The sequence below is a fragment of the Lemur catta genome, chromosome 1 (genome assembly GCF_020740605.2).
Source record: "Lemur catta isolate mLemCat1 chromosome 1, mLemCat1.pri, whole genome shotgun sequence".
Classification (NCBI taxonomy): Eukaryota; Metazoa; Chordata; class Mammalia; order Primates; family Lemuridae; genus Lemur; species Lemur catta.
The window spans coordinates 23,529,104-23,553,901 of record NC_059128.1 but is presented as its reverse complement, the minus strand read 5'-3'; the positions used below and the strand labels follow the sequence as shown (position 1 = coordinate 23,553,901).

The following is a 24,798-nucleotide window of genomic DNA, read 5'->3' as shown; positions in this document are numbered from 1 at the left end:
TCTGGAGGACTAATGTGATTAACCATGACTTAGTAGCGCTTTAAAATGCTTGGCTTACCAATACAATTCCACATCATCTAGATCAACGCTGACCAACCTAACTTTCTGTAATGCTGGCAATGTGCTATAATGCGCGTTGTCCAATAAAGTGATTATTGGGCTCCAGAAATGTGGCTAGTACAACTGAGAAACTTAATTTTTCATATTACTTAATTTCAATTAGTTTAGTAGTTCCCAGTGGTTACAGCGCAGCTCTAGAATCTGCCTCCACCCGTCAGCAGTCTTTAAACTTTTTCTTAAAAGAGCCCGTGTCCTCTTTCTCACTTGCCAAATAATTCTCTCTCTAATCTAAATAACCCTCACTGATTCAATGCATCACAACTTCGACTGGTGGCCAACCCCTTTTTGCCTTTCGCTGTTACACGTGTCTTCACAGTAAAACTTCGCTGAGAGCTGACATGACAAACTTCTGGGTAGGTCGCACGGGACAGGGTGAGCCAGGCATCAAATGACATGGAATCATCCAACCAAAATAACTCATTGCGTCCCTGCCTCGAAGTGCGCGGTCCGGAAGGTTGACGGGAACGCCAACAGACCTGGCGACAGGCGCAGCAAAAACGCGGGCAGCGCGCGGGAGGTCGGGACCGCCCCCGTCACGCGGCCACGGCGCCCGGCCGCCCGCCTCCCCACGCCGGGCAGTGTCGCCGCGGGCTCGTGTAAGGGCCAAACGTAACCCGTCCCGCCTCCAGCTCTAACGGCGTTGCGGCAGCGCACACCACGAGAGTACCTTCCCCCGCACCCCCAAAAAGAGAATCACGCCTCCTGCCGTGTGCTACAAGCCAGCCCGCCCCTCCTCCTCGAAACCCCGCCTCGAAACTGTGGCCAAGGCGCTCATTGCTCAAGGCCCCGCGTACAAAATGGCGGCGGGGCCTCAGGAACCAACCATAGAGACGCCCGCCTGCCGCGAGAGCGCAGGCCTCCTAGCGACAGCTCCGCCCCGCTTCGGCCTCGCTTTCCGGCGGGAGCGGAGGAAGGCTGCGTCTCCACGGGCCCTTCTAGGAGAACGGCGCACAGTCTCTATGGTGCTGGGTCCTCCGAGCCAGGTCACGTGGCTGGTGAAAGCCGTCGCGGAGGCGGGGGGAGGAGGAAGAGGCGGGAAGCTGGGTGGCTGGTAGCAAGAGACCGAGCGACGACGGGGTTGTCATGGAGCCGTGGGGCCGGGCTCGCGCATGCGCCACCTGACCCGCGGGCTTGGTCGTGGAGCCGCGACCCCCGGCCTTAGGTGAGATCGGGAGGGCTGGGCCCGCGGGGAGGGGAGCAGGGATGGCGCGACGGGAGAGGGATTGGGCGGGGAGCGTGGGAAAGGAGGTGGGAGTAGGGAAGAGAAGAAGGGGAGCGAAGTAAGCGAGAGGGACAACCGGGACTTTAGGGGGACGGAGGGCCAAATGGTGGGAGCAGGAGGTGGTGGGTCCCTCCCCCGTTTAGTTGGGTTTACTGTGAGAGGCGGGGCCTGCGTGGGAGAGAAAATCGCGTGCGAGGAGGGGCTTGTGTGAGGAGCAAGTGGGGTGAGGTGGTTAGGGCAGGTGAGCCCTGGTGAGCCCTGGGGACAACAGCCAGCCGCTGTCCGGGCGTGGACAGAGCCCGGAGGCCTGTCGGGCAGTGAGCTGAGGGCCAGGGAGCGGGCAGGTGAGTGGCAGAGCTAGTGACTGGGTGAGGGTCCGGGGCCTCTAGATTGAGGCTGGAGTAGTGCCCTGTTCTGGGCCCAGGGCACAGGTGTGCTGTCTTTTGCAGAGACCTGCCTTCACCCACTTTGCAGGTTATGTCTTCTGGGTGGCTGGTTTGGTGCTTGGGGTAGTGGTTTGGGGGAGAGGATGGGCAGTGCCAAGTAAGGAGTTAGTGGTTAATGGGTGGGTTGGGGGCAGCTCTCATCCGGGCACAGGCTGGAGCCAGGCTCCCTGTTATTGCCCAAGTCCTGGCAGTAGGCATTGCCTGGGCGTTTGTCCTGGAAGGCTGGTGGTATGCCAGTCACAGCACAGTACTAGGGTCTGCCCAGTTCTGCCCTGCTGAGCTGGCAGGCTGGTGGATGCCTGGAGGGTGCACATGCTGTCTGGCACAGATGCAACGTGGGCTGGTGCGAATGGGTAGGTGGGCACTCTTACTGCGAACTCTTTTTGCAGCAGGGGATCTGAGAAAGTTCTCTAATCTGCTCTCCTCTCTGAAAGGTTAAAATGGAGAGAGACGTACCGGGTCCCAAATGTGGGAAATTATATGGAGTTGGGGTTCAGGATCTTTGACATGAATTTTCAGCCAAGTTGGAGAATGGGAATGAATGTGAAGCAGAAGATGAGTGTTAGAGATGAGGTAGATGGGGTTTTTCCACTGTTAAAATAACACAGTCTCCCTGAATGATATCTCTGAATATGCAAACCAAAAGCAAATTACTTCAGAGAAAACCTAGTAACATGTTTATAATTCTAACTGGAATTACTCGTGGATTTCTTTCTATGGCCTTATCACTTCATTGTGTGGAAGCCTCTGCTTGGGCTTTCACCTAACACTTCTGTCCAGGCATGCACGTTATACACGTGACACATTTGAACGGGAACTTGAGCTCTCAGGAACGTTGCCAAGTATCTATAAAAGGAGAGATCTGAAAGCAGCATTTCAGATTCTTTCCTTGTAACCCTTGGGTCTCCTTTTAATCATAAAGTACAGATCTCCACAGAGATTGTGGATTAGGCTGACCTTTAATTTGGATGGTGGATGTGTCCCTGAGGTTTCATCTTGGAATAAGGGCTAGATTAGGTATCTGTTTGCTGCAGGGGACCAGACCTGGAGGTTAGATCTTGAGGTGACCATGGTGTTTGGAAATGCAGAATCTTGACCTTCAAGCTGTTCAGGTATTTCTGTGACAGCTAAGCTGCTAGAGCTGTCAGAGAGACCCAGCAGGACAGAGATTTGTTGGAATTTATTATTCTGTTGAATACCTCACATGTTAATTGTTAGGGGCTGAGGTTGCAAAGATGAAAAACAGCCCTTGAGGTTGAGGAGACAAATAATTAGACTCTAATGTAAGAAGTGCAAAAATAGAAGTAAGAGCCAAATGCTTTGGAGCACTTGCTAGAATTTTATCTATTTATAAACCTGTATATTTATTGATTCACTTTCCATTATCAGTTTTAGTGTGTACTCTCTGGGAAACTTTTGGACAATGTGTTACATATACATGCATAAGAGGCTCAATTAGGGTCAGTTCTGACAGTTTTGGAGCTTATTTAGTCCTTGTAATGCAGAGTAAGGGACATAGAGTCTGAGATGTTTCTAAAGCAATGTTAGTGGCTTCCAGTTTGTGCCAAGAAGCAGAGAGATAACACAATAACACAATGGGTAAGAGCTTAGTAACCCAATTTCAACTTCTCAGTGTGTGAGCATCTAACTTTATTGTAAAATAATACCAAGGAGGAAAAATCAAGCACCTTACTCAGGTTTTCAGACTTAGTCATTTGCACGGCCCTGGGTTTGAGAGACCAGTAGTAAATGCCATCACTCTGCTTCTCTCCTGTCGATGGCTTCATATGGTGCTGTGTATGAGTAGGTCGGTTGTTCACGGCTAATTGACTCCGTCAGCCCACTCCCAGGAGGGGGAGGTTGTAGGGGGAATGTAGCCCTTCATTCTCCATCCCACGTGAACTTCCCTAGCTTGGAGGCTAAGGCTTTCTGCTGCTTAAAGAGAGCTTTACTGAGAACAGGCTTTCATATTTTTAAGCATTTTCACATCTAAAATAGTCAGTTTACCATTATAAAGTCCATTATGCATTCTTTATTTCCAAATGCCAACAACTCTCCACGATCTAAAATTTTAGTGTCTGTTCTCCATTTAACCATGTATGAGTGGAAAGTTGTGATACCTTTCCTCACCTATTATAAGGGTCATGGCTGACTCTCCCATAACAAGAAAGGTTAGCAAGAGAAAAACAGAAGTTTTTTTCTTTTCCTTTTCTTTCTTCTTCTTCTTTTTTTTTTTTTTTTTTTTTTTTTTTAATTTTTCCTTTATGAGACAGTCTCACTACGTTGCCCAGGCTGGTATCAAACTCCTGGGCTCAAGTGATCCTCATGTCTCAGCCTCCCTAGTAGTTGAGATTATGGGTGTGTGCCACTGTGCCCAGCTCCTACATAATAGTTTTATTTAATCAAAGTTTTATGTGGTGTAGGAGCCTTCAAAAATTAAGACTCAAAAACTCAGGGGGAAACTATCTGTTTTTATGCTTAGGTTTGATGAAGAATGGACGGCCATATAGAAATACGATTGGACAAAATGGGTATGATGTAATCTAATGGTACTAGACTGAGGTGGGAAACCCAGCAAGGCCTGTCTGTTCAGAATTCTTCTTGATCTCTGTTTAACATTTCTTCTCCCCTGGTATAGGGCAGGACCTATTCTGGAATGAGCAGACAAGCCCAGTCAGAGAATTTCTTTATGGCCAGCTCTTATGCAGAAAGGCAGGGAAGATTAGAGTAAAATTTCTAGTTTCTATGACCTGTCTTGAGAAAGAGGAATTCTAGTTTCTGTGGCCCACCTTAGGGGAGAATGGAAAGCAGAAGAAAGAAGTACGGGAAGGTCAGAAAGAGACCTTGCTTCTGAGGACCTGCCGATGTCCTTCAGTCCACAGTACTCAGCATGGCAAAGCACCATACTGTGGGCTGTCGTTTTCTGAGCCCCAACAACCAATTTATCAACGTTTCAGTATTTTGATTCTACGATCAATATTGTCTTAGTGAATTCTCGGTAAGGTAAAATAAATTCCTGTGTATTTTCTGTAGCTCAGTTGGCTACACTTCAATAACAATAGCAAGACCTTTTGCATTGTCTTGTCACAAAGATTGTAGAAGACTAAATTGGGATGCTTTATGTAAAATATCTGAAAAACAATCCATGGTTAGTAAGATAATATGAAACTTTGTAAGATTGTTAATTAGTTGCTACCAACATGAGCTACCTTCCTAATCTAAATCAACAGCCTGGTCAGGCTTGAATTAGTCTGAATGCCCGTCCACAGCTACATCTACTTCCATTTTGAAGAAGGCTACTATTCACTTTTGAACAGTATTATTTTAGGAAAATTACACTGTGCACATTTGTTGGGTTTCATACAAAAGGATCCTGATTTAATTAGAGATACAGTTTTACATTTTAGTCTGCCTTTTTTTTTTTTTTTTTTTTTTGAGACAGAGTCTCACTCTGTTGCCCAGGCTAGAGTGCTGAGATGTCAGCCTAGCTCACAGCAGCCTCAACACCTGGACTTAAGCGATCCTCCTGCCTCAACTTCCCAAGTAGCTGGGACTACAGGCACCACCGCGCCCAGCTAATTTTTTCTATGTTTGGTAGAGACAGGATCTTACTCTTGCTCAGACTGGTCTCAGACTCCTGAGCTCAAGCTGTCCTCCTGCCTTGGCCTCCCAGAGTGCTAGGATTACAGGTGTGAGCCTCTGTGCCTGGCCAGTAGTCTACTTTTTAAACTGGGTTGGCCATATTGTCAAACTTTGTAGCTGTCAAATAAACATTTCTTTTACATAGTGCTCTACAAGATGTGGCAGTGCCATTGTTTATCTTTTATGCTCATAGGATTAAACGTGTGACCTGTGGAAGAGTACTTGATTTGACCTGAGTTGAATGAGGAAGCCAGTTAGTTCCCTTAAATGAGTTAGACATGGGGCAAAATGATTTTTACTTGGAATTGTATTTAAAATTCACTCTGATCCAGTCCCATTTGTGTTCCCTTTAATCCACTTCTACTGTAGCAAAAGTATGAGCAAGAGGGTTGCTCAAGAATGCTTGTAAGCTTCCTTGTCTTCTATTTAATTTTATTTTGAATCCTTCTGCTTCTTGGGTAATTGATGTTTTTCACTAGAACATTGATGTTCTTGTATTAGCAGAAATGTCTAGGCTGAGCACTTCAGGGTATTCCAGATGCAGTGGTGTTTGGCATGGGGCTTGTGTTTCTCTCCACTCAGAAACAGGATGGAGTCTTGAGTGAACTGTAAAATAAAACATCACCAGGCTTTGCTTACTTCTACCTAATTTCATTATTAGTGTCGTTTTCCTGGTTGGCTCTCTGTTCTCTTTATCCCTGCAGTATCCTTTGTGTTCTTACCATGCTGGCCTTACAGTTGCCATTCCTTGGTAAGTCAAATGGCCTTGTTAAAGTATCTGGAATGTTCTCAGCCTTGGCCAGCCCTTTGAAGGGCTGATTTGTCTCATTCTTGCACTGTTAGCCTAGCTCCGGATCTGCTCTGGACTAGCTGTGTGTCACTGGAGCAAATGTAGGCCTTGCTCCTGGGCTCCAGTCTTACATGTGACTGCCTACCCAGCATGTGCAATCGGATGGCCCACAGTCGCTTCAGTGTCTTCATGACCGAAACTGGGCTAGCTGAGCCACACCACCCTCCCCTGCCCCACCCAATTCCCTTCAGTGCTCTTCTTGAGCTCCCTAGCTTAGAAAATAGTACCACCATCTTCCGCTCCCCCATGCAGTCAATGGCCAGGTCCCATCAGGTTGGTCTCCATGTGTCACTTCTCCCCATCTCCACAGCCACCACCTTAATTCACCTGACTGCTATGATAGCATCTGAATAATCTCAGTGCCACTCTTCACTTTACTGTCAGTCCGGCATCCAAAATGCTTTTAAAATGCAAATCTGATTATGTCACTCTTCCCGTTAAAATCCTTCTTTGGTTTCCCATTGCTCTTAAGTCAATATCCAAGTCTTTCCGACACGGATTCCTAGGCACTGCCTGTCTGTCCCCCCACTAACCTTCTAGCGTCACTGCATGGCATCCTGCCCCTCTGTACTGTGCTCCAGCCTCCCTGGCCTTTCGGCTCTTTGATGTGTCAAGCTCCTTGCTCCCTTAGGTCCTTCCCACTGCCTGGGACACACCTGCACACTCCACCCATCACCTTTCACCTGGCTAACTCCTACTAACTCCTCATCCTCCAGATCCCAACTACATGGCACTTCCTGAGTTCCCTGGACTATTAGCCCATCATCCCCTTCTTAAGAATAGTCATTAGCTGTGTGAGTACTTGATTAACATCTGTGTCTCTCTCTCTAGATCCTAAGCTCCAGGAAGAAAGCGACCATGTCTGTCCTGTTCACTGTATACTCCAGTTCTCGAACATGCCTGATTTACAGTGAGCACTTGATAAATATTTTTAAATGACTGAATGTAACTTATCTGACCCTCAGCTTCCTCTTCTGTAAAATGGAATAGCAACTGAGGAGGACATTGTGAGGCTCAAGTGAGATAAGGTTAATAGCAATAAGTGTTATGGACTTTTATACAATATAAGCACTTTATTATATATGACCTTATTTGCACATAAAAGTGTTTTTTAAGCCCCAAAATAGCATGCATATATAGGGAGTTGTTTTTACTTTGTTCAGTACCTCATCCCAAGAACTTAGAGGTTAATTTGAGTAACTCTACACTAGGGGAGGTGGCAATAGGTCGTGAGCCTGCAAATGCGTACCAGGAAGGGAAAGCAAGAAAGCACGCCCCATCAGTGCTTTTCCTTTTCCCATCTCTTCCGTCTCCCACGTGGAGGGTGAGTTGGTTACCCATTCCAAAAAGCCTAGTCAAATGTGCCTTTGTTAGCAGTTTACAAAGCTTACACTGAATGTGGTTTGTGTGCCTTGAATTTGTAATGGAATTAGAGGGCAGCCAGAGGACTGTGAATCTCTTTTTTGAGTGGAAACCATTCTGTTTAGTAAACTTGCAGCTTTTGTCAACCGAGACCTCTGAGAAAATACAGCTGAAGTGGGCGAGGCCAGTGTTCTTTGCCCTCACTTTATTCACTGTTTGGATCACCTGTCTCAGCCCTCCAGGCAGTGACTTCTTATGTAATTGTTGTTTTTCACAGGGCAATCCAGATGAAAAGAGTACCGATGAATCTGCCTCTAGCCCAGTAAAACATGGAGAGGAAAAACCCATCCAGAGAGAGCCCCAGAAGACTCTCGGCCAAACTAGGCAAAGGCACAGAGATGAAAAAAGTGGCTCGTCAACTCGGCATGGCTGCTGCTGAATCAGATAAGGACTCTGGATTTTCAGGTTAAAAATATCTTATCCTTTCTATACTCTGATGAATGATTTGCCTGCAAAATTTCATTCCTAAAACTCGTTTGTGTGATAAGCATGGGATGTTTTCACATACAGGATAAATAACTATCTGATCTTTTATAATGGTAAATCTGATGCCATGGGGCAGGGTACCCACCCAGGTCACCATGGGGCTAGTTCTGAAAGAATGATTTGACATCTTTTTTCAACTTAAACTCTCAACTTTAAATCTTACATTTCCAACTGTTGCAAGTGATTACTGGAAAAAATATTTAAGTACTCATAATTCTGTTCTTTCAGCTCCTTTTTCATAGTAATTGTTACATTGTAGGAAAAAAAATACTACTGCATGTTGTCACCATGTAACAAATTTGAAGGCTGCTGGTTAAATAAAAGTAATGCTATACATAGTTTGTTAACATAACTTATTTGCTAAGAAAGTAATTTGCTGTGTTTAAAAATGTTCCCTCCACCCCCTGCCTAACAATATACCCCCTGTAGTCTCTGTGCATCTTGTATTTGGACTGTGAGCCACCTGGCCCAATTCTAAACTTGAGTATTTATTAGAGACAAGAAAATAGAACAATTTTCCTTACAAATTTGTCTTAAACCCTGAAAGTGCTAGCTGCATACTCAGGGAATCTTTTAATTTTGTGTTGAGGCTCTTTTTATTTCCAGGCTTGAGGGTGCTGGCTTGAATATGGCTCTAGTGTCAATAGTTTTGACCCACAGATGCAGAGGGGCGATGACAGGGGATTCTGGCTGAGTCAACATCCTGAGAGTAGAACTCTCTCTAGGGGAACATTTATATCATCCAAACTCACAGAGACTAATTGATCAATTTTGCTGATTTGTTAATTTATAGTGACAAATGCAGCTGTTAGGAAAACTAGAACTTTTCCATCCTTAGATTGGTGTATTTTCTCCCTCTAGGCATGCTGCATGAGAAGCCAAATTATAAATAGACTGTTGCTCCGAGAGGAACAGAGTACCAACCAAGGGATTAGATTAAGAGGAATTAGTTGCCCTGCCCAGGGCCCGGGCTGTCCAGGGAAGGGTGGCCCAACCCGTAGGCCTTTGAGTTTTTCTTCTCTATTGCTTAGCACTGTTTCCCAAGCTTGCCTCCTAAGTCTCACCCGAGACATTTGTTAAAAATACTGATCACCAGACCCCTCTCCTGAAGATTCTATCAATGGTCTGGGGAAGGGCCCAGAATGTGCGTTTTATGATCAGACAGGTTTGGGAAGCATTGCTTTAATGTCATGTTTGCTTTTTGTCTGTTTTTCATATCATGAAGGTAATACATGCTCATTGTAGAAGCTTAGAAGTTTAGGAAAGTATAAAGAAGAAAATAAACATTAGTCATAATCCTACCATTTATTATTTCCAATACTGTTGACATTTTGGCACTTGTCCTCCCAACAACTTCAACTTTGTCAGCCATTTGTTTTAAGAATATTGTACTATTCAGACATAAGGTGATATTAAGATAATCAAATTCATTATGTTCCAGAAAGTGACCCTGGTGAATGTCAGTGGAATGCTTCCAGCCACCCCTGGGCCAGGTGCCAGTGATTTCCTCACTGCCTGAGTTACCATTCCAGTTACCTTGGAGTATGATAAAATTTACAAAATCAAGATTTTTTTTTTCATTTTAATTATTTTCCAAACTTTATATTTTGAAAAATTTCAGATTTATATAAAAATGAATAAATACTCCACATAGCTTTCTTTCAGATCCCCTGGGTGTTATTTTTCCATATTTGTTTTCTCTTTCAATATACACACATACACCCACAGGCTGAACTTTTTGAAAATAAGTTGCAAACATTTGACCTTTCACCCCTAACTATTTCAGTACAAATCTCCTAAAAGCAAGGACACTCTTCTGTGTACTTATAATATCATAATCATACCCAAGAAATTTAGCACTGCTAGTTATCATTAGCTACAGTCCATATTCAGATTTTCCAATTGTCCCAATAATGTCCCTTATAGCTATGCTCTTTTTGTCTATTTGTTTTGGATTCAGGATCGAATGAGGATTGTGCATGGCATTTAGTTGTCCTGTGTTTTTAGTCTGATTTAGTCTAGAACAGTTCCCCATCTTTTCTTTCTTTCTTTTAATTCCTTCCTTCTTTTTTTATGACATTGACATCTTTGAATGAGTCAGGCCTGTTGGTTTGTAGAATGTCTCACACTCTGGATTTTCTGATAGTTTCCACATTATTAGAATCAGGATAAATGTTTTGACCAGGATACTACATAGTTGATGTTGTATCTTTCTCATTGCAACACATAAAGAGACTCATAAGTTAGTCTTATTCTTAGTGATGCTCTGGTTGGCTGATCACTTGGTTTAGATAGCGTGTATCAGATTTCTTTATTGTAAAAGTTCCGTTTTCTCTTTGTAATTAATAAATAATTTATGAGACAATACTTGAGATTGTGTGGCTGTCCCATTGCCCAGCAAACTCTTGATCAGAGCTAGCAGCCATTGATGATCCTTGCCTGAATCAGTCACTACATTGGTGGTTTAAAAGTGGTGATCTTTAAATTCTACCCTTCTTTGTATATCATTAGCTGACGTTCTTCTGTAAAAAGCACTTTCCCCCCTCAACCCCCTTTTTTGCCTATCACTAATGGATTCATCGATTCTTTTGTAATTCATTTTGTCAGTCCATTAACATCATTATTTTTGATTCTCAAATTGTCCCAAATTTGGCCAGTAGGAGTCCCTTCTAGATAACCTGTGTCTTTTTGACATGTCCCCATTAGTGTTTGAGCACTTCCTTCCTTTTTGGGACAAGCTGTCCAGGCTCATCCTGTACCTTCCCTGCCAAAGACTTGGAGTCAGCAGTGTTTCCAAGGAGGCCAGATTTCTTTTATGTGCAGAATGAAACCAAGATGCAGGCACTAGGTATGGACATGGCTTTTGGGATCATTTGTGGTTTTGACCTAATGGTTCTTAACTAGAGGTGCACATTTGGATCACATGTACTTCGTGAAAATGCACCTACCTGGGCACCAGGTAAATCACTTTACTAGATCAAGAGGACCCCAACATCCATAATTTTTGAAAATCATCACTGGGGATTCTAAATCGCAGGTCTATTGATTAGTGTCCTTCTTGGTCATACAATCTTCTTTAAGCTGGAGAAAATGGAGTGGTTGACAGTGCATTTAAATTATAGCTACATGCCAGTCCTGCTCATCCAGATTACTCTGAGATTCTTGATTAGCATTTAGGCTTCTCCCAGATTCCTCAATAGCAGGGAACTACAGTCTCTTGGTTTACTCCAGCAGGAATCTAATTACATTCTTTTTGTATGAAATTATATGAGGCAACCTTATTTTCTTTGCCTTGGGGAGCATCTTTGTATCACCCATTGTGCAGGATCCCCAAAAGGCACACTCAGTATGCACTTAGGACACCAGCAAAAGAGGTGCTTAGCAGGGTGGAGGGGAACAGCAGAGACACATTTGAACTTCAGCTTTGATGAACTCATCCAGAATTTCACAATTAGAAAATTTAGGAAGAAGCTTTTAAAATTTCAGCATATAGATGTAAGTTTTGAGGTTTACAGATTGGTTTTGTTTTTATTATTATGGAGCTCAGAGCCTCTGAAGGTCTTAATTCTGCCTTGGGCCACACAGTCCTGTCTCTTCTCAACAACAGATTCTTGAAAGTAATGAACTAACTTTGAAGGCTTGAATTCATTTCTCCTGTAGACTGGTGATGATTACTTTCACATGAGCCCTAATTGAGGCAGGTTTTTGTCTGTAAGAGTTAGAAAGGAAGTCAAGCTTGTCCTGGGGTAGTGATTCTTAATCTTTTGGGTTGGAAGACATAATTATGGATCCTGTTGAAAATCCAGTGAAAGCTAAAGACCTCCTCCTCAGAAAAATTCACGAAAACACATCACAAATATTCTATTCAGTTTCAGGAGGTCCCTAGGAGCTGGGATAAGAGCCCTCCTAGCCTTGAGCCTAAATGAACTGACCATTCTTCTGCCCACCAGATGGGAGCTCGGAATGCCTGAGCTCTGCAGAGCAGATGGAGTCTGAGGACATGCTGAGCGCTTTAGGCTGGAGCAGAGAAGACAGGCCGAGGCAGAACTCCAAAAGTGCAAACAATACCTTCCCTACCCTGTCCCCCATGGTTGTCATGAAGAATGTGCTGGTCAAACAGGTGAGGAGGACTAATATTGCCTAAAGTCTTCGCAAGTAAAAATTTCTGAGCTTCCTTTGTACAAAAGCTCTCCCTCTTGACCAAGGAGAGATTTTGGAAACAGACCACTAGAACCATACTTTCTGTGTACTTTCTGTCCTGGGAAGCGGATGTTATCTTTCAACTACTGACAGTTTTAAAAAGGAATATAAGAATCATGATGTGTGTTCTCATTTTAGAGACAGACTGTTTTATTTCTGTATTCATAGCTTGTCCAAAGGGACCCTGAAATGCTTTAGTCATATATAAAGAACCAAGCAGAAATGGCACCACTTCAGTGGTGCATCCTAACATACAGCAGAGTTTAGGGTAGAAACAATAGAATCTCTTTTTAATTTGAATTGCTCTGGGAATTTAGGAATGTAGAATACATTTATTTGTTTCAGAAGTAGAGGCAATTTCCATGTTTCTTATGTCATATTCTGAGCATTTTCTTAGTCATCAGCCAGAGCCATGTCATAGTGACAAAGGTGCTCTTGGGTTCAGGTGTGGGAATACCATTAGAATCCACACAGCATCGTCATGGAGTTCAGAAATGTGTTCGGGGCTTTATTACATAACTGTATGCATTATGTGATTATTGTTTAGATATGAAAGAAAAGACTGAGATGAAAATCTAAATTAATTTCTAGTGTTTGAAACTGAGAACTCAATCATATGAACTTAGTTAAGTTAGAAGAGAGAAATCTGAGGAATAGAAAAAGACTGATTTAAGCCAAAGAAATTTAACCTTACCCTACTTTACTCTGAAAATACATCACAGTTCTCACAAAGGTCATTCGTGAGGCTACTTGAAGATAGTGAGATTTGAAATCTGGCTTTAGTAGTTGACCTTCACATCTTAGGTAAAAGATTAGAACATGGCTTTAGCCTGACAGGAAACCTTAAGGTCTTAGCTATTAACCTCGTTACTTCTGAGGGACACAAACTGATTTTCAACAAGGTGGCCTGGTGAGTGTTGAAAGAGAATTTGAAGATTTTTACTTGGTAAATCACATCTCAGCTGGAAGCACAGCTGTCCTTATTGAAAGGAAATAAGAGAATAAAGATAAGAAATGGAGCCCACGTGAGATTGCCCGGCCCCACCAGTGCTGCCCAGTGCTTTTGCTGGGCTGTCTTTCTCCAGGCTCTTTTTCTCCCTTCCTTTCTCTCTGGCTTCCTTGTCACTTTCTTGTGTGTCTGTGTTTATATCCCTTCTTTGTTGTAGGCTAGGCTGGCAGCTCCAGCAGGCTGAGAACAGCCCACACACAGTTGAGGAGTGAGTAGGCTTTTCCAGCAGAGCTGCATTCTTCAGGACAAAGCCCCGTCAGCAAGGCTGCTGGGCTTGAGCAGGAGCTGGGAGGCTTGGGGACAGGCTGGCCCAACAGAGAACTCTAAGAGTTTTGTTTTGTTTTTTAAAACATGCTAGAATCCAGCACATTCTAAAATTAAAATAATAATACACTTTTAAACACCTCTGCATATTGTATAGTGTCTTGATTATTGCTGCTTGGTTTTAGATATTTCTCTTTTAATAGTCTGATTCCATTTCTGCCACTAGACAGTGTGATATTACACACCACACAGTTACTTAACCAACACGGATATTAGTTTCATCTTTAACATTAAGGCTTTATGAGAAATGATTCTGAGATTCTGTCCAAGCCTGCAATTTTGTTCCATTCCCTCAGATGATTTCAACATGAATAATATAATTTGTATAATCTAATAATTAGAACAAATAAGCTAAGTATCTATTAGGACACTGGGCATAATAGCAGCATTAGGAAGAGCAGTCCAGTAAAATTGTCTTGTGGAAGAAGTGCATTAGATATTTTCCGGACCCATTTGCCTTGTAGGTCAGCCCTTAGGGAGAGCGTGAAGTTTTGCTTCTGACTGAGCTGGAGTAGGCTGATCTCTAATTCAAAAGACCCCTGATTCTGGATTTCCTTTGACAGGGAAATGCAGTTTCTGGGCCTAGCATTGGTTGCTTTTCTACATCCTAGAGTGTATTTGAATACCAAGAGGGCTCCAGATCACCGCAGCCTTGGCACAGGAGATGAATTATAGTTGGCCTAGAGTTCCCAGCCTGGCATCCAAGAAGCTGAAATGTGTGCAAAATGCTATTCGTGTACATGTGTGGGAAGGTAGTCCAAAACGTTCTTCAGATAAATCACATGGCCCCACGTGACACCGCCAAGGATGAGAACCTCTGTCAGGCTTAACCTCTGCCCAACTTCATCTACACCCAGATCTTTGGGACTGGGTTGGAACTGAATTGGCTTTCAAATATTGGAGACAAGTAGCTGTATCCTTCTTTATTAGATTTCATCTGAATCAATACTTCAATTATTAATAAAAATCACGTGTAACTGAGAAGTAATATAACAAAGGCAGTATAACAATGCTTCAGATGGGTTTTAGAGTCACAGTATGGAACCCTAACTGCATCATTAGCTTGGTGACTTACAGCAAGTTATTTCTAAGCCTTGGTTTCTTGTTGATGAAGGGAAATGGTAACTACCTCATGGGCTTGTTATGGGGATTAAATGAGATAACTCATGAAACATCACGCAGAGTGCTAGTCGGCACCAACACGTGGTAGCTCTTATGATTTTCAATGGTTTTGTGATTGTTGCATGTCACTGCCTTAAAAACAAGGGCCCTTAGATCCCTGGCAATATGTAACTTTTTTAATCAAAAGTTGTTTTCAGGTAAAAGAGGTTCTAGGTGTAATTTAGATACACTTTGGTGTAAAGTCACATTTGTAGTCTTGAGATTAGCACATTTTAACTTATGCCAGGATATCCATGTTTTTGTTGCCTCAGTTGTGACCTTAACTGTGTCATTGTTTCAGCTACCCATAATTTCTTTTTCTAAGTGATAGCACTTGAATAAAAATAGATATTTCCTCCAGTTTCCCCTTAGTAAAAGTAAAAAAAAAAAAAAAAAGAAAGAAAACCAACTTTATAGACACAAATGGATTTTTAAGCCGCTTCTTCAGTCATGTTCTTGACAAGGGCTACTCTGTATGCAAGGGAAGCTCTGTACTTGAAATGGTTATAAATGTCCGTATATCTGCTTTGCCCCCTTGACAGAGCTTCACTTCTCTGTCCTTGCAGCAGTGACAAATAGTGTGCTGCTCTCTTCCTTTGTTTTCAGGGCAGCAGCTCATCCCAGCTCCAGTCGTGGACCGTCCAGCCTTCCTTTGAAGTGATCTCCGCACAGCCACAGCTCTTATTCCTTCATCCACCTGTACCGTCTCCTGTCAGCCTGTGCCACGCTGGTGAGAAAAAGTCAGACTCCAGGAACTACTTGCCCATTCTAAATTCTTACACCAAAATAGCCCCACACCCAGGCAAAAGGAGCCTTTCCCTCAGCGCAGAAGAAAGAGGAGCAAGTGGAACTCAGAAGAAGATCTGTACCGAGAGACTTGGGCCGAGCTTGTCTTCCAGCGAGCCAGCCAAGACTGGTACGATCCCGTCTGGCCCCTCTACTCCAGCACCACCCAGCGCCAAACTTGCCGAGGACTCAGCTCTGCAGGGCGTGCCCTCCCTGGTGGCAGGTGGAAGTCCACAGACTCTTCAGCCGGTATCCAGCAGTCACGTGGCTAAAGCCCCCAGTCTGACCTTCGCTTCCCCCGCCAGTCCTGTCTGCGCGTCAGACAGCACTCTACACGGGTTAGAGAGCAGCTCTCCCCTCTCGCCACTGCCAGCTAATTATAGCTCACCTTTGTGGGCTGCGGAGCACCTCTGCCGCAGCCCAGATATCTTTTCAGAGCAGCGGCAGAGCAGGCATAGGCGCTTTCAGAATACCCTAGTAGTTCTTCACAAATCTGGTTTGCTGGAGATCACTTTGAAAACCAAGGAGTTGATCCGTCAGAACCAGGCAACTCAGGTGGAACTAGACCAGCTAAAGGAGCAAACCCAGCTGTTTATAGAGGCCACCAAGAGCAGGGCCCCTCAGGCTTGGGCCAAGCTGCAGGCATCTTTAACATCTGGGTCCAGTCAGACTGGCAGTGACCTAGAAGCATTCTCTGATCACCCAGACATATAGCACGGAAGCATATTTTTCCTGTTACTTCAGTGGTTCTTTTAACTCTTACACTGTTACCTACTCCTGTTTCCCAAAGCTTATGTAAGAGCTTTTCCTTCTAAACTTAACCGTGTAGCTGTTCACTTAGGAAGCCACGTGCCAATACCTGGCTGCTATCTTAACCTGTGGTCTGGGCACAGATTACATATGTCTCTGTTCCACTGAGGACCTCAGGTTTGGAGTGCTCTTGAGTCCCTCTTCCTTAGCCTGCAGGCACTTAGATGGATCATGGGGCAAAGCAGGGTAGATGATTGTGTGGGGCTCTTCTAGCTGTCACCTCTCAGCGTCCCACTCATAACCGGGATCAAGGGTGCAGTAACAAAGATGATCATGCAGAGTGATGTCTGCTGAGCCAGGGAGTAGGTGACCTAAGGATACCTTCATGGATCTTCCCTTGCCTGTCTTAGTCACATGGCAAAATAAGAGGAGGTGTGTTTGCATTCCACAAGGTATTATGCCAGTTGAGCGAAACCTAAAATGCATGGGGCACAGGTCGTGCCTGGGTGCAAGCATTTAATCACTTAAAACTTTGTTTCCTTAAACTTGAAAGTCAAGGAGAAAGGGTAGTACCATTTGACTTATACACTTTCATCACAAGCCAGATTCATCTTCACTTAAACTAGTAGGCAAAATACTTCAGATTTTTAACGTATGGAATGGATTCAGAACCATCTGGAATTGTAGTTGATGAATTGCTCTTTTGACTTAGAGACTGAAGAAAATAGACATGGCCAGTATCTCATGGTCAGGGGCTGGAAGATTCTGGTTACTTAGGGTTTTTTTTCTCTATTTTGAAACAGTGCAAACCTGTTTTATGTCTAAAAATCTCAAGGACAGCTTCAGTGGTTCCTGGAGGTGTAGTATAAGTTAACCGTCTGTTGCCATGTCAGAGTGTTTTTTTTTCCTTTGTTTTTATAAAAGAGGAAAGAATTATTATGCTTGATAAACTTTGAATTAAATAAAATCGTCTTTTGAGGATATAACAGTCCACAAAAATTAGAAAAGCATTCTTCTTACCCATTTTCTTTTCCCATCCCAAGTTTTCATTTGTTCTGTGTCATAGTGATGGGGAGCAACTATGGAACAGTCTTCTGCGTTTCTTTCATGTGTTAGATGTTGGCAGCAAAGCCAAAGGTGTAACGTCATTAATAGTTACATGGAGTTCATCTTGAAATGGAGAGTTTCCAAATGATACACATTCTTTTCAGCTTCATTGTATAGATAAGTAGATTTCTAAGTAGTAAAGTTTCAAAATGTTCTCTCATTTAAAAATTTCATCCTCTTGAAAATCTTTGTTCTTTACAAAATTACCTATTAATAAGTTCTGTATGAGCAGCTTCCTCTTTTCTGCAAAGAAAATGTTCTTGAAGTTTTTACCAAGACCAGAAGCTAATGATATTTACTGGTAGTTGTAACTCTAACATTGTTTAAAAATTATACAGCTTCAGATTGCCTATACTTTGTTCACAAACATTTATGACTTAAATATGACTGATTTAGAAATAACTCACTAACATCTCTAGACTCCCCTGATCAACACAAAATTATTACCTTGCCATTTGCTTTCTGAAGGAGTTTCAAAAACCAGAGCAAATATGTCTTTAAGCAGACTCAGCTCCTTTTAATATTTTTCTCTTGGCCCACTCCTTCCCTCTCCCCTCCACCCCCTGAAACTGTATGGTGCTATAGCAGCTCTACTCTGTGCACCATGCTAAGAAGCTTCCTTTTTGGCAGAATATGTTTGGCAGCAAAGCTATAGAGACAGGTGCATTCAGAACAGCCTGGGCACCAGTCATGAGTCTTACTGAGTGTCAGAAATCTGAAAACACTTGCTGAGAACCAAATTTATTCCATTGGAAAAACCCTCTGGAGCTATAAGCCTCTTGGACTCTTCTTCCTAGATTAAGTGTTGCATTTCCCTTCCTGTCATGGTGAAAGATGATGGAAGCCATTATCGATCCTCACTGCTGAGTGGCAGGGAGCAGCAGCACCACCCCAGCTCCTCTCTGATCTTGTAACTTAGTGCTAAAGTCTCTTTAGGCTGTCAGCATGGGTGTTCTTTCCCTAGTGGAGCTGAAAGCAGATGAACCCAAGTAGAGAAGCTAGATCTTGGAAGGAGAGATCCTTTGGGGCCAGAAGCCAGATCAGCAAATGGAGGAACCTCAGAGTTGACCAGAAAGATCTCCGTCGGTTGCACAAGGCTGTAAGTAGTGATGGTCTTAGTGATGCATGACGTGACTGGCTCTGAAGCACTGTGGCAGAGCTGCTGTTTTCTGAAAGTGAGAAGCCATTTTTAGCTCAGATCAACCCTTAAAAAAAAAAAATGTTAGCAGATTATTGGCAATATTGGAACACATCTAGAGAAAGTTGCTGATTGCATTGGTTATGGGAATGGAGTTTAATGACATTTGTAATTTATTACACTCATTGCTTTTTATTGATTATAGTATTATCTGACTTTTCTTCTCTACTGTGGTTTCTTTAGCAGAAAATAACTCTTGTGCATATATTGAAGTGGTTTTCCAGCTATGAATTCTTTAAGGTAGAAATTTATTAAGCAAATGTGAATTCTTTTGAGAAAGTATGAAGTTTTGTAGAATTGACTGTGAAACGTCAGAGAAAAATAAAAGTCACTTACTTGAAAACTATTTGGCCTTTTTTGCTTTTATAACTGCTTAAAACTACTAAGTAGTGGGCACAACAGTGTGTGCCTTTAATCCCAGCTACTCATGGAGGGGGCAGGTGGGAGGATCGCTTGAGACCAGAAGCTACAGACCAGCCTCAAAAAAAAAAAAAGAATACTAAGTGAAACCTAGAGCAAATATTTGAATTGATTTAAATTTCTAACATAGGTGTTTATGCTTTTTGAAAATGTTGGGATTAGATACTGAACTTTGGGAAGTTCATTGTTCAGACTTTCCCTGATGTGAACTTAACAGGAAATGCAGGCAGTCTTAAAGCAAATGAGTAGGCGGTCGCTCCCTGGTCTTGGAGCTCTATACTGGGTAGCTTGGGAGGAGTGAGAGGAGAATACAGCCCAGTGATTTCTCCCATCTGATCTAACACTTTCACAAATAGAACTTCTAAATGACAAAACAACTACAGTTATATACTGGGATAAACTAAAGCCACATGTTCTTTCTACAGCAAGTACACCTCCAAGCCTTCATCCATGCTTCCTGAAGCCTGTTCCTTGTCAAGGTTCACCTAGAGAATCTTGCCGGGGAGACATGTGGAGTTCTCCCTGCTTCCCAGACCAGTTCCTTGCTGGGATTTTTTACGACACTGGAAAAGTAAAAAGCTTATCCTCATTAAAAGGCCTGGAGGGTTGTCATAGTCTTATAATTTTTATAATGCTGTATAATTTTTTTTTTTTTTTTTGAGACAGAACCTCGCTCTGTTGCCCTGACTAGAGTGCAGTGCTATCATCATAGCTCACTGCAACCTCACACTCCTGGGCTCAAGCGATCCTCCTGCCTCACTCTCAAGTAGCTGGGACTACAGGCGTGCACCACCACATCTGGCTAATTTTCTGTTTTTAGTAGAGTCTCACTCTTGTGAACTCAAGCAGTCCTCCCACCTCAGCCCCCTCCCTAGAGTACTAGGATTACAGGCATGAGCCACCGCCCCCAGCCTTAATGCTGTATAATTCTTACAGCATTATTTCTGTCCTACACAGTTGTCTAAGTGACTTTTAAAAATATGGCTGTAAGGCCACTAGAATCAAATAACGATGGTGACAATGGCTAGGGAAGGCTCTTCCTGAAATAAAGAGAACCATCCTTCCCTGAGAAGTGGGGTCCAGAGAGGAGAGGGAGCACAAAACGCAGACCGTGGGGGGCTGAGGAGAGCCCATGCACTTGAGCTTGCAGCTCCCCGCCCCGGGTGTGATTCCTACCTGCAGAGGAACTTGCCCCTCCTGGACTGCCTGTCTGCGAGTATATCTGTTTAACCCATGTCTTTTATGGCATCACCACAGATTGTAGCCCGGTGCAATGGGGTCTAGAGACCTGCATTCACATGTCATGTCTATTACCTATTAACTCGGTGACTTTGGATAAGTCACTTCACCTCTCCAGATGTCACTTCTCTCACCTGAATAACAAATAATTTGAACTAGTTATGTCGAAGGTCCTTCCCAGTGCTAACCTTTTGTAAGATCTATAGTTGTGCTATGGGTAAGCCATTAAATAAAAGAAAAAGGCAGGGGTGCGAGTGCTCCGGGAAAATGGTTTTATATCGCAGTGTTCCTTTGGATTGTTAACTTCTTTCTACGTGACTCTGGGAGAAGCATTTTGCCAGTCTGCTTTGGTTTTGTGTTTCTTACGATTATCTGGTTGCTGCTAACGTGGATTTACTGATTCCTGTGTAAAAAACTCTCAAAGAAATCTTACTGGCCCAAAAGGAGAATAGTTTGGGGTTAAATCACATCATGTCTTTCCTGGTCAGTCGTCTGCAGCGGTTTCCTTTCATTTGAGATGAAGGACGTAACTTTTTATTTTGGAGAGTATGTCAAAGAGCTGTTTATTTCTTTTCAGACTTCTCTTTCCACACAACCAGGAATGATGTTTCTGCGTGTGTGATAGGAGCCTCTTGGATTAATGTCACCTTATTTTCACTGTCAATAATCAGGAGCGACATGGATGCAGTGGTAGTTTGTGAGGTCTTTATTCTGGTCCCAGCCTCTGGGGTCACCTTTCATCTACACTGGAAGAGATCAGAGATGAGAAGAGGTTTGCCTGGGTGACACAGCGCAATTGGGATTGCCGAGAGAAAGAGGCAGCAGCAATCAAGGACAGGTCCCTGCTCCTGCAGCCTGTATCTCTGCTACCTCAGTTTCCTTTAGCAACAGAGAAGGGGGGATAATCCTTGCTGTACACTTGACATTATGGTGCAGTGTTTAAAAATAAAAGTCTTGAAAGTGTTAAAATTTCTCTACAGAGCAGGGCAGCCTCGGTGATCACAGACCTGGTGATGAGATTCAAGTGATGGCATTCAGCCCTTACAGGTTGGCATTTGCTTAGGATAATTAAGACTGTCTTTCACCAAAATCTCATTTATAGCTAACAGGAAGAAAGCAGATGTCAACCCAGGACAGCTACCTTTTGACTGGCTTTGGAAGAAGAGGTTCTGTGAGTCCATGTGTGACCACTTTGGCTTTTTCCTCTCAGAATCCCTCCTTCATTCTTGGAACACGTGGCTTTCCTATCTCTTTCTAAAGAATGGTTACGCAAGACAGAGAATTGCTTGAAAGAACAGTCTGTGTGGTTCCTGCCTCAAATGACTGCAGCTGCAGGAGAAGAGATGAGCAAGACAGCGAGAAAAGCCCATGGAGTACGAAGTTAGAAGTTAACTGAGGGAGTGGGTGGAGGCTGTTAGGACATGAAGGAAGAATAAAAACCGAAAGTAGGATCCCGCGGCCAGCCCTCGTGAGGGCCCCAGTCAGGTTGAATGATTATGATGGTTCCGAGTGAGGCCTTCAGAGTGGCTTGAGCATGTGAGAGTAAAGACAGCTGTCTTTAATTTTCCTAAAGGCTCACTAGATCTCAAGAGTCGCAGTGGCCTTGGAAGGGTGCTCATTCATTCTGGTAAATGTCTTTATAACAGAGGGAGCTAGGGCCTCTGTTCTCTGGGAACACTGAGCAAGCCTTCGCCTGCTGGGTGGGCAGATGGGAGCGTTTGGCCTGGAGCCTGCCCTTCATTTGAGGGTGAGGGCGAAAAACCAGAAGGCCTGAAAAATCAAGACCTGCTGCTACTTGTAGACGGTAAAGCATCACAATATCTCTACAGAGAGCTGGGTTGAAATCACCATCTCCAGGCACCCCATGTACCAATGAATTGCTCAGTCGGGGGAGGAGAAGAAGCTTGAGGAAGTTACACACAAACAGCACACCACACCCTGAACAGGTCCTGCATCGTCTTTAACAGATGCAGGAAAAGCTGGCTCAAGGGTCATGGTGAGGCTCCTGTGAATGTTTAATTGTCTCCTTCATTCTCCAGCAAGGTTTCTGGGCCTCTCCTGGCTTTCACTGGGCTGCTCAGGAAATGAAAATGAGTGTTCACTTAAGCAAAACACACAGAGAAGGGCAGTGAACCGCCACAAAAAACAGCCCAGGGTACCCGTGGCCCGATGACACAGTGACGCATGGATTAGAGTGTGTTTTCAGTAATGGTCCCCTGGGCTCCAGCAGGCCGAGAGAGGCCAGGATAACTTTAGGCGAAAGCTTTTTTTTTTAAGGATATCCAAGTCGATGCTTGTCTTGTCAAGGTATATTTAGAAGTATTGTGCCTTCTAGCCTATGTGTTGATTTTATTCTTAAAGCATTTTATAAGCGTCAGTCGTGCTGTGGAGCTCCTAGCCAGTGAATTACTAACATTGCTGGTTGTATGTGAGGTTGGGCCACAGTGATGATGTCACTTCTGCTCAGCCCATGGTCAGGACTGGCCCCCTGGCCTGCCGACCACAAGGGCATTGGGAATTGGGGTGAGCACACACTGAGTGGTAGATGTCTCTGCCACACTGTTTTTTGTTTTTTTTTTTATTTAATAATTCAAGGAAAAAGGGGTTCTGGAACCCACAGGGTCAGAGTTGAGCAGGCACCAGACAGCACAAGTCAGCCCTGGGGTAAGTCCTATATTGGGAACCTTTGAAATCCTCAAACATGTGGTCCTTATCACTCAATTTTTCACTCTTCCTTCAAAAAAATTTGTATTCTCAAAACCTGATCATTTCCCTTCCTCCTCAGAGTGTTAAGATTCCCAAAGCTCACCTGACCAAAGCATTGTCACTGTTACTTCAGGGCAACAAATACATTCAGTTGTCAACATGTTTATGTCCCAGGTGCTGACGGAGCTGTAGGGTATGAATTGGTGGCTGAAACAGACACGGTCCCTGCTTCCAGTCTGGTGGGAGGGTACAGTGATCAACAGTCTATTGCCCCTTTGACTGCTTTGGTCTTACTGTATCTTATACATCCAAAGCCGGGTGTGCAAACCTGGACAAGGTGATGCGTCCTGCTCCACTTTTACTGTTGTTTCAAAGATCAATGCTTTGATAACCTTTGGGGTTGGCAGCCTTTGATTAGGGCAGGAGTCCTTAACGTGAAACTGTTAAGCTGAGAACAAGCACAATATATTGAAATGGGCACAATATATTGGTTAGATGATAAGTCCACCCCAGCAACACCCACGCACACTAGGAAGGCATCTCAGAAGAGGATTATCCTGTTCAGGACTCACCACACTCACTTCCCAGCTCACCCGCAGCGGCACCTGCAGATGCTTTCCTTGGGCTTCCCCCAGCCACTGCCAGCAGATGCAGCACATGACCCCTCGCTGGCCTCACCCTAGTCCTGGCCCTGGCAGCACCAAACACTTGTTGAGGCCCAGGGCCTGAGAAAGATACATGTGGTCCCTGGGCTTGGAGCCTTGGCATCTGAGCCAGGAGTCATGACCCCCAGGAAAAGTAGTGCCTGGTGCCCAAGGCGAATGACAGACCAGAGCTCAGCCTTGGCACATGGTGGAGCTCAGATAAACTGAGAGGAAGGGGAACAGCGTTTTAACCAAAGGAAAGAGCATGAGCAGAGGCATTGTGGGCTGGAAATGTGGCTGCAGAGCTTGATCTGGCCTCTGTGATCCCAGCAATTACATAACCTCTGTGGGCCTTGTGTGCTCATCTGTTAGGTTACTTACTATCAGCTGTAAAAGATTGTGTGTGTTTAATGTAAAGTGCCTAGCACGTGGCCCCCCGCGTGGTGGGTACTCAAAAGCAGTAATGATAAGATTGTTACTGCGGTGAATCATGACACTGGAGGAATGCAGATTGGGCCTGCTGAGCTGGCCTCTGTGTGAGGCCAGCCTCCCACTTTGTACTTACAGGCAGTGAGCAGCAAAGCAGCCCAGCCCCCTGCCTGCTCTGGCACCCACCCTGCTGCGCCCACAACAGAGCCCCCCCTCAGTACACACCCTGCAGAGTACCTGCCAAGCATGCTCGACAGCTCTCCCCAGCCAGTCCCAGGCCTCGCCCCTTTAGAGCTGTACAGCCAGTGGGTGGGGAGCTGCAGAGGAACCTGGAGTACTGATTGTCAGCCCCACCCTAGCCAGGATCCTTAACCGCACACCCGGCCCAGCCCCCTAGCTGGTGACTCAGCCCCCAGTCTCCTGTACACTCTCTCCTGCACACCTGTACCAGGTGAACTGCCTCAACCCCCTTGTGCTCACATTACTGCCCTCCTCAGGCACCTCCGCTGCAGCGGTTCTAGGCTCGGCTGCAGAGCACAATCCTGCAGGGAGCTCTGAAAATCCCAGGCCGATTCTGCAGTCGTGAGGGCTTGGCGCCTCCCGGGAAGAAACGCGGTGACGCTGGGGGCTGCCCCGT

General features: G+C 44.4%; 1 protein-coding gene across 7 annotated transcripts; it reads left to right on the top strand.

Moving 5' to 3' along the window:
• The first annotated feature begins 1,079 nt into the window (after positions 1 to 1,079).
• On the top strand, positions 1,080 to 19,069 carry CIPC (CLOCK interacting pacemaker). 7 transcript variants are annotated; one of them, XM_045563076.1, is made up of 6 exons: positions 1,170 to 1,282; positions 4,271 to 4,319; positions 7,112 to 7,190; positions 7,920 to 8,107; positions 12,139 to 12,308; positions 15,489 to 19,069. In XM_045563076.1, exons 4-6 carry the CDS (start codon positions 7,972 to 7,974, stop codon positions 16,380 to 16,382), a joined length of 1,200 nt encoding a protein of 399 aa, XP_045419032.1. In that variant the 5' UTR covers positions 1,170 to 1,282; positions 4,271 to 4,319; positions 7,112 to 7,190; positions 7,920 to 7,971; the 3' UTR covers positions 16,383 to 19,069. The 7 variants fall into 7 exon arrangements, with proteins under 7 accessions (XP_045419019.1, XP_045419032.1, XP_045419039.1 ...); XM_045563083.1 differs by lacking the exon at positions 4,271 to 4,319; XM_045563089.1 differs by lacking the exons at positions 1,170 to 1,282; positions 4,271 to 4,319 and adding an exon at positions 1,441 to 1,686.
• Positions 19,070 to 24,798: the final 5,729 nt, after the last annotated feature.